Source organism: Myotis nattereri (genome assembly GCF_964212035.1).
Source record: "Myotis nattereri genome assembly, chromosome: 17".
NCBI classification, from domain to species: Eukaryota; Metazoa; Chordata; class Mammalia; order Chiroptera; family Vespertilionidae; genus Myotis; species Myotis nattereri.
The window spans coordinates 28,796,196-28,806,728 of record NC_138092.1 but is presented as its reverse complement, the minus strand read 5'-3'; the positions used below and the strand labels follow the sequence as shown (position 1 = coordinate 28,806,728).

Genomic DNA, 10,533 nt, shown 5'->3' with positions numbered 1-10,533 from the left:
TCCAGTACTTACTGGGAATTACCCCAATTTATTCCAATTCCTCTAGCTCCATCCTAGCCCAAACCATTTTTTGTTTAATGCTTAACATGCTCACATTATTAACCTTTTGTGGTCCAACATCGAGGCTGACTCGACAGACCAGGCACTAGTTGCAGGTCCCACATCGAGCTGAGTTGGTGATTGAGCTAATTGGCAACTTCCGCCAGGGAACTACTGCAATCAACAGAGGAAGGACTTCCAATTCGGACCAGACTGTTTGAATTCCAAAAATAAAATTGGACCACAAAGGGTTAAAAGACTAGAGGCCAAGTGCACGAAAACCGTGTGTGTCAGCCCGACCTGTGCCCTCTTGCAATCTGCGACCCCTTGCCCCTAACCACTTGCCTGCCTGCCTGCTCGCCCGCTTGCCTGCTCAGTGTGCATCATAGTGACTGGTTGTTCTGGTCATTCCGCCATAACAGTCGTTTAGGCTTTTATATATATATAGATCAGCAGTTCTCAACCCGTGGGTCGCGGCCCCTTTAGGGGTCGAACGACCCTTTCACAGGGGTCGCCTAAGACCATTGGAAAACACATATATAATTACATATTGTTTTTGTGATTAATCACTATGCTTTAATTATGTTCAATTTGTAACAATGAAATTGGGGGTCATCACAACATGAGGAACTGTATTAAAGGGCCGCAGCATTAGGAAGGTTGAGAACCACTGATATAGATAAAGGTCTCAAATCCCCAATAGCCAGAAAGTCCTGTTTTTTCCACCTACTTGTAAAAATGAACGAACACAATTTTTAAATGAATAACAAAGGAACACATATTCTTCCTCCTTTCTTTGCCATTTTAATAGAAAAAAAATATAAAGCTTATTACAAAATATATTTTACATTCTTTTTGTAATAGAAATTTTAAAAACACCAACTTTACAAAATAAAAGCAAATTCTGAGTGGAGCAAAGACATGAAAACAAGAAAATTCTGGAAAAAAGATTGGGATAAATGTACTTATATTCTGGGAGTGGATAAGATCTTTCTAAAGGACATAAACCACCCAAATGCAGCAAAGAAAAAAGACTGATAAAATTGAAAACTGTATGTATGGTAAAAAAAAAATAAAAAAAAATCACAAAATAAAAACAAAGGGGTCTTTAATTTACAAAGAATTCATACATATGAATAAGAAATAAAAACAATCCAAAAGAAAAATTAATAAAAGATAGCAGTCAGTTTAAAAGGGGAAAACTATTTTAAAAAGACCAAATGTATGAAAATATTATCGAATCTCATTCATAATTAAGGAAACACTCACAAACAGTAAGATACCATTTTTCTCACAGATGGTGGCAAAAGTGAAAGAAAGTGCTTGATGATGTCCAGAGCTCGGGAAATGGAAGAAAACATGCACTCAAATCGCAGCACAGAATAGCTGATAATTGCAAAAAACCTCAAAACAGCCCAAGTTTTCATCAATAAGAAACTGGTTAAATTACAGTATATCCGGGAGATGAAATACTAGATGGCCACTAAAAGGAATGAGGTAGAGCTCGATGTATGTACTGACATGACAGGTCTCCAGGATATACTCCTAAAAAATACAGTAAGAAAAAAAAAGGTGGTGGTGGGGGCCCTATGGAACATTGCGTCAATGGGGGAAAAGGTGTTTCAGAGTCTACTGCAATTCCTTTCTGTCCTCTAAAGGAATTTAAAATACTGTTATCTTCAGGTAGATGAAGGAAGGGTAGTGGAAGGGGTGGAAGATTTTTACTTTTCATTTTGTACCATTCTGTACTGTTTGTTTCTATCCCTAAAGGTATAACATTATTTATTTCAACAGGGGTTATTAAATGGGTGGATACTCTATCTCATTCATTGTTTTCTTTGTATCTCCTCTTTATTAAACATAACACAATTGATTTTTACACACACACACACACACACACACAAAGATGTTAACCAAAATATATAAAATATTTTTAAAAAACAGACATAGGCACATATATACACACATACATGCTGACTGATATTACTAGTAGGTACAAGAGAAAGCTTACCTTTTCCCTATCAGACACTTACTATCCTAATGAATACACATACTAGTAGTTAATATTACTTAAAAATCTCTAAGTACTTCATTAATCTTCTGTAACTTTCCATTTTATATAGTGATATAAGATTATGGGTTTAATACAGGGGTCCTCAACTTTTTAAACAGGGGGCCAGTTCACTGTCCCTCAGACCATTGGAGGGCCGGACTATAGTTTAAAAAAAAAAACTATGAACAAATTCCTACGCACACTGCACATATCTTATTTTGAAGTAAAAAAACAAAACGGGAGCAAATACAATATTTGTATTTGCATGTGGCCCGCGGGCCGTAGTTTGAGGACCCCTGGTTTAATAGATCAGCAAATAGAGAAAGAAATTGCAATTGTCTCTGAATAATGTTCTGACTGCTACGTGATCTTTCTGTCCTTGTACCATCTCAGTTATGATTCAGAGACTGGTTTTCGAATCAGGTTCCCAAAATAAGCAGTGATTGTCTTCAGTTTATTATTAAGAAAGTTTTGTTCTATTTCCACTTGCCCTCCAGGCCCAGCTAAGGATGCCACCTAAAAAAAAATAAAAAGGAACAGAAGAAAGTCACATATACACAAACATGATTTCAAAATAAATCCTTCATTCATATGTTTCATCAAATAGCAAGACGACTTGGCTTTTTATTCGAGTCCTTCAAATAGCGAGGCATCTCAAATGTTCACTCTTACTCTCCAGGTATTAATGCACTATTTATTGGCAGAAATACCTGTGCTTCAGACACTTGGATGTTATGGGAAAGATCACATGGTATGTTATTGCATTTGACCCAATCTCTCCAATGACAGAAGCTAACGAACTCAGAGGAAGAGAAAACAAACACACCCTCCCCAAATACCAGGTTTATTAAGACAGAAATTTAAAGAGTAAGTCACTTTCCTGAACACTTTTGTCCTGTTCACCTTATCTTTGGCATCTTACCCTTTCATTCATTAAATGGTATTTATTGAGAGCCTGCCACATGATACTAAGAATAATCCATCAGAGAGCAAGACAGATATACTCCCACAAGTTCTAGTCTCTGGTCTCTCTTGCTTTTCTCCCAACCTGGACCACCTCTTGAACCTTTTGCTCGTGTGTGTGTGTGTGTGTGTGTGTGTGTGTGTGTGTGTGGTTTTACTCCCCCTCCTTTTGATTGGGTAAAACAGATTGCTCTTTTTGAGGCCTACTAGAATACAGTGACCAACGCCTTTATCAGGAAGCTAAAAGCACCACTCCTCTCCACATCCACAGAGTTAACATCAACAGGGGGCTTCCAACTAGCAATGCTTTATCTAAGTTCCTATACAGATAACGTTTTGTGTTAGCCCATTTTTCCATCCAACCTGGGTCTATTAACTAGCAAAGATATTACCTTCTAACCCATCATTACATCACCAGACGTGAGTTTATCGAGGTAGCAGTGAGGAGTAAGGGAAAGAACGCATGAGAAGCCCTGGAGTCACTGAACAGAACATGGAGTTTTCAATAAAGATGCTCAGGGACAAGTCCAACCACAGCAACAAGAGACCTGCCCTCCGGTAATGAGCTCCGGAATCGGTGAAACTGTAACGTATTTCTCAGAGAGATGTGCTCTGGGTCTAGGTCAGTGATGGCGAGCCTTTTGAGCTCGGCGTGTCAGCATTTTGAAAAACCCTAACTTAACTCTGGTGCCGTGTGACCTATAGAAATTTTTTGATATTTGCGACCATAGTAAAACAAAGATTTATATTTTTGATATTTATTTTATATATTTAAATGCCATTTAACAAAGAAAAATCAACCAAAAAAATGAGTTCGCGTGTCATAGGTTCGCCATCACTGGTCTAGTTGGCTGGGAGGCTGAAAGGTCTAATCTCAGTGGTATCACACATAATATACAAGAGGAAATATTTATTGTGCATTCCCAATGAGGATGTATTTCAAAGCATTTCAACTTCCTCGTAGCAAAGCAGCACAGATATAGAAATAGAGAAGAAACAACAGGTCATTCTATGGTATTCTTAAAAGAACAAAGTTGTTCCATCAATGCAGAAACCATGTCAATATCAACCCCGTCAGTAAAGGGCAACAAGAGATGGCTGTTTTATTAACAGAAATAAAAAACAACAGAAGTCAAACACAGTACCTCTTATAATGATAAAAAGCATGAGTGCATTCCACTATTTGCTAATAAAAAATGTAATAAAGTAAAACTAGACATTAAAAATAGTCAACTAGTCTCAGAATGACAACTGTTAGGAATACATTTTTTCAATTATTTTAATCCTCACTGAGGGCATGTTTTTTTGGGAGGAAGGGAGGGAGGGAGTGAGGGAGGAGGAGGAGGAGGAGGGGGAGGGTGAGGAGGAGGAGGAAGAGAGAGAGAGAGAGAGAGAGAGAGAGAGAGAGAGAGAGAGAGAGAGAGAGAGAAAGAAAATGAGAATATTATCGATTGATTGCCTCCGGTATGGGCTTGAACCCGCAAACTTTTGGTGCACAGTATGATGCTCCAACCAAGTCAGGGCTAGGAATAATTGTTTTATTTTCCATTTTAGCATCTCTATGTCAGTCTGGTTTTTCACAAGGGCAATAATAAATCTTTCTTTAACTAATAAAAGGCATTTTGACTAGTATATCTAAAGTATAATTATTTCACAATAATTTCTCTATGAATTAAGATATAGCCTAAGTGTATGATTCTCTTCTCCCATTCATTCCTTTAAACAGTGAGTTGATGAAAGAAAGCGAGATTGGGCTCTCTGAATTGAATCTAATTAGTTCCCAAATTTCTAGTGTTTTCAGGTAGATATAACTTCCATCCAAAGAACCGATCACAAAATGATTTCTAAATCATTCGGTGCTTGAGTTTGATAGGGAAAGTTTAGATAACAAGAGATACATGTCCTGGAATAACGCTCAGATAAAGGGAATAAGAGATAAAGGTAATAGGGGATTTAGAAAAATATTTTACTAGATACAGAAAAGAATTAGACTCATCTCCTGTATGGAGAGATTGACAAATTATATTTATAGCATCCATGCTCAGTGTAACCTCCCTACATATTATCCAGGGTACAAATCTCCCTGCATGGGAAATTACTGGTCTTTATAGACATTACTATGGAGAAAATGCACCCTGAATTTTAGACAGCAGACACATAAACTTTGATAGCTGGCCCACTTTTAAATTTAGGTTGTTGTGATATTCTAAATGTTCCTTAACAAAAAGTTGACTTTTCTGTATCTCTGCTCTCTCTCAATCTTGTAGCAATGTTTCTTCTCTTATTTAAAAAATACATAGAAATTTTCTTCATTTTTTAAAAAAGAAGTTAACTTCCCACTGTAATTTGATCCAAATTCAGTACCAAACAATATAACTCTCAGGTTGCCTTTTTTACTTTTATTATTCTCTAGTGTCATTACTCCCTCTAGAGGCAGGAAATGTGAACAAACTACCAACCATAATTCTGGCAGGCTTTTGGCAGAAAATGAAAAACACTAGTTAAAGAGAAAAAGTTAACTTCTTGAGTTAGTGTTAATTTAGAAAAAAGTTTACTTACTGTAACTTTTACAAGAAACAGTAAATTTCCTACTGTCATTCAAGTATCCAAATCAGCCCATCTAATATTTAATATAAAGATCATATAGCCTCTTCTGAGACCAGTTATAGAGCATAATATTTACATGAGAAAAATAAGAATTATGGAATCAATGGGTTCAACCTTCTCTGAGAATCTAGAATGCAGTTCTGAGTCACAGATATGATTAGCAGATAGTATTAGGTTTAATATCAAATTTGTTATAAAAGTGCATGAAGCAAGGAACAGTGCTTTTTCCTGTAACCGGTGCAGCACATAGTATTTGAGAGGCCTAATGTTTACCCACACTGGCTCGTAAACAGATGACAGGCTGCAAGATCTAATTTCACCTTCTAATCCACAGAGTAAGAGTTCTGGCTTGTTAACTTTTATTTACTCTTCTCTTAACCCAGAGAATCTCAACTCTGGGAGCACATTACAATCACTTGGGGAGTTTTAAAGAATGTATGCTTGGGCCTCATCCCAGAAAATAAATTAGAGAGAATCTTTCCCAGTGGATCAGGTTATCAGTAGTTTTAAAAAGCTACTTAGCTAAAACTGTAAAACTCTTAGAAGAAAACAACAATGAATTTGACAAGGATTTCTTGGATATGACATCAAAAGCACAGGCAATACACAGATAAAATAGAACTTCCTCAAAATCAAAAAGTTTTGTGGGACAAAGAACACTAGTAAGAGAATAAAAAGACAACCCATGGAATAGGAAAAAATACTGGCAAAGCACGTATATAAGGGATTAATATCCAGAATACACGCACATGAAAAGATGGTCAACATCATTAGTCACTAGGGAAATGCAAGTCAAAACCACAACGAGATAACATTTCATGTGCATTAGGATGGCCATTAGCAGACAATCACCACCAGAAAATAATAAGTATTAGCAAGAATATGGAGAAGTTGGGTCCTTTTTGAATCGCTGGTGCAGTGGTTCAGTTGCTATGAAGAACAGTATGGTGATTCCTCAAAAAACTTAACACAGAATTACCTTACAATCTAGCAATTCCTCTCCTAAGTATATGCCCAAAAGAAATGAAAGCAGAGACTAGACTAGGTATTTGTATACCCATGTTCACAGCAGCGTTATTAGCAACAGTAAAAAGGTGGAAACAACCCAAAATGCCCACTGATGAATGAATAGACAAAATGCAGTATCTACAAACAATGGAATATTACTCAGTCTTGAAAAGGAAGGAAATTCTAGTACAGGCTGTAATAAGAACGAGCCTTTAGGCAATTATGCTAAGTGAAATAAGCTAGACACAAAAGGACAAATATTTATGATTCCACTTATACAAGTTACCTAGAGTAGTCAAAATTTTATAGAAACAGAAAGTAGAATGGTGTTTGTTAGGGGCAGGTTGGTGGGGGCTACTGGGGATTTAGTGTTTAAAGGACATAGTTTCAGTTTGGGAAGATGAGGTAAAGTTCCGAGATGATGGTAATGGTTGCATAATGTGAATGTATTTAATGACACTGAATTGTAAATGACTTATGGTAAAATTTATCCTTACTACTAAAAACACCCCACTTAGGTAATTCTAATTTGCAGACAGAGCTGAGAATCAGTGTTCCAAAGACTAAGCAGATAAACCAAAGATGGGAAAATATAGCAAATTAACATGAGAATATGTGCAGTATAAGCAAGTATATCTGATTTCTGATAAGAGGAAGAGAAAAATCTATATTCTGAGATGTATGATTATAAATTAAATTCTATCATTTCAGAAATATTAAGGCTATCTATTCTTTCCTTTAGAGAAAACATATCATTTTTCATGTTGGTCCTATTCAAAACCTTAGTAACATTTACATTCTTTCCACAATTTTATAATGGGATCTTCTAAGTAACAGACACAAGACTTTACTGAGGATTTATGAGTCAGAGGTACTTGTTAAATGCTTTACTCACTGATTGCATTTATTCCTCAAAACTATCACCGGAAAGCCAGTGAGTACAAGGCTGAGACTAAACTCCGGTCTGCTTGACTCTTACTCTCTTTTTTTAGCCCATGACCTAAACATCACCCACACATTCCCACTTCCATGTCATTGACAGTCTTGCCACCTTCTCCTCAATTCCTACAATCTGATCTTTAACTTTAAAGTCCAGTTTACATGCTGTGTCATCCAGGGCCTTTTCTGACACCATCCACCAGAAAGCCAGACTCTTTAAGCTCTACCTTTCTTATGAGAAGGCTGCATGATTTATTATTATATTCACGCACCTATCTTTAATCTAGGAAGATGCTGAACTAGCATGACTGTTGACTTATAAGGTGTCTCTGGAGACAATAGGGGGAAACCACCAAACAAAAAATAGTTATGGAGACCTGGGATTGCGTGAATATGTGTATCTAGAGGACTGAGGGTCGTGCCTGTGGGAAGCTAAAGCAGGAAGAAGGCAAACAAGAAACTTGGCCTTCTGCTCTGGCTCCTCCCTACCCATTACCTTTGCCTTGTCTAAACAGTGTATGCTGCCTCACTTGCAGAGACTGTGAACTCTGGTCCATGTTCAGGAGTAAAGTTAGGGCTGTCTAAACAGACGTTCTGTTGTGAGAAGCTGAAACAGGTGGGAACTAACCCTGGCAGCTGCCTTCTCACGCCTCTTTCTCTGAATCCCTAGAGCTGATGAATTACACTCTCAGATTAAAGAGTACCATCTTTAAATGCTGCTTTTGTCCAGCTGCTCCGAAAGGGTGTCTGTGGGAAGCTATGCCTTGAGAGTGTTTTGTGATAAGTGAGCGCAGTCAGTGGTGCTTGGGTCAGCAACCCCAGAGCTTTCCCACCTGCATGCCTTGAAGTTATCACTGGGCTGACACAGGCTATATATTACAATGGACGAAGGGAGCTTTAAAAATGATTAGATCAATTTCTGGGGTGGAGATTGCATAGTCAGGTTTTTTTTACAAGTGTCCCTGGTGATTCTAAAGTGCAGCAAGTATGACCCTCACTGGATTCTGGCCTGTCCTTTATCCTTTTGCATTACTTGAGAATTGCCAATACCCAGAAGATATCTGAGGGTCACAAGTATTTCATGGAATGAAAACAAACTGGATTATAAATTCTATCAAGGTGTATGCAGAAAGGATAAAAATAGATTAAGAATTTAAACTTTTAAATAAAATTAGAATGCAAGTGAAAGCAAAGATGCAGAAATAATTACGTATAAAGGATATGATTAGATGGATGCTAGACTGTATATATCTGAAGAATGAATTAGCTAGCTGGAAGACCAGAATGAGGTAATCTCTCAGAAAGAAAAAGGAGACAGAACACTAGAAAATATAGCTGATGTCCCAGAAAAAGGAAATAAGATGGTAAGGAGAATATAGTTGAACTAAAGAGATAATTTTTCTAGAATAAGAGGAAAAAGCTCAGATTGATAGGGTCAGCTCTCAGAGTATCAAACAGGAGAGAAAGGACAAACCCACACCTAGCAACATTGTAATAAAATTTAAAATATAAAAGACAAAAGATTTAACAGATGTATAGCACAAGGCAGTATGTAGTAAGTGTATTAAAAATTCAACAAAAGCATGAAATAAAGATATCATCAGATCTTTATGAGGACAGTTATACTAGATCCAATTCTACTAGGGAAAAAAAATGCGCGATTAAAGAGAAAATGCTTACTTATGGTAAGAACTGAATAAAGACATTTTAATGTTAGTCAAGTGTCCTATCCTCCAAAACAATAGTTGAAATGGATCCTGGCCAAATAAAGGTTGTATTTGTCTATATTTCTATTTAGGTGACTATTTTTAGGAACACCTGAAACTTCTATTCTCAAGGTAGGGTTCAATAGAGACAGATTGTGGCTAACTTAGGTGTGCACACATGAACACAACACATTTAGTTATTCTTTCAGGACATATCATTAAAAGCCCAGCATGCTGTTTCTGTGCATGTATGCCAGGAACGATGGAGAAGGAGAGAATGAAATAGGTATGGATTTAACTGGCAAACACTCCCAGTTTTCTAGTAATAGGAAAAAAGTCAGGGACTTCTTATAAAAACATTCTAAATTAAAGCAAGTCCCTGGATCTTTTTTTACCCATTCTTTTGTAACAGTTATGCCAAAGGCTCATGGAAGTTTCTCAGTAATGGCTTACCTGGTCAATATCAGCATTTCTTGGAAGAAAATAAACAATGTTATTAGTGATCTTCTGAGAAAGTCTGAAAATTTCAAAGGTGGACAACAGTTAAGGAAAAGTGACAAAATTAGCAGTTAATTTCTGATCAGAGATTAAGTTCTCCACTTATAACCCAAATGTATTTTAATATGTAGGCACACATTTAATCCTCTAATGAAGCCTAAGAGAATTAAATAGCCGATTTTGTAACTCAGCAGCACACTGTTCCTGATTGGTCAGAAGTTAAACCAGTTTTTTAAAATTGATTTTAGAGAGAGAAAGAAAAACATAGATAACATCGATCAGTTGCTTCCTGCATGCGTTCTGACCAGGGATTGAACCCACAACCTGGGTAAGTACACTGACCAGGAATTGAACCTACCAGCTTCCAGTGTCTGGGATGACACTCCAACTGAGCCACATGGGCCAGGGCCTATTTTTTAACCCTCACCCAAGGATACTGCTGATTTTTTTTTTAAAAAGAAAAAGGGGTGGGGGAAGAGAAACATGGGTTGCCTCCTGTACACACTATGATGGGAGATCCAAACTTCATCCTTGAAATATGCCCTTACCAGGAATTGAACCTGCAACCTTTATTATTATTATTCTTTTTTTTTTTGGTGTAGGGGACAACATTCCAACCAACTGAGCCACCCCCGGCCAGGGCAGAAGTTAAACCTATTTTTCATTTATCCTAGTGGTAGGCAACGAAGTCAGAAAATACACAACATTCTTTCTCTTCCT

General features: G+C 37.1%; 1 protein-coding gene across 1 annotated transcript in view; it reads right to left on the bottom strand.

Moving 5' to 3' along the window:
• Positions 1 to 825: 825 nt before the first annotated feature.
• Positions 826 to 10,533, bottom strand: part of TGS1 (trimethylguanosine synthase 1) — a 32,131-nt gene continuing 22,423 nt past the window's right edge. Inside the window, exons 12-13 of the mRNA XM_081111581.1 lie at positions 9,769 to 9,847; positions 826 to 2,608 (exon numbers count right to left, since the gene is read on the bottom strand). Of these exons, the coding sequence (XP_080967707.1) occupies positions 2,486 to 2,608; positions 9,769 to 9,847 (202 nt within the window). The 3' untranslated portion in view covers positions 826 to 2,485. The remainder of the gene's footprint in view (positions 2,609 to 9,768; positions 9,848 to 10,533) is intronic.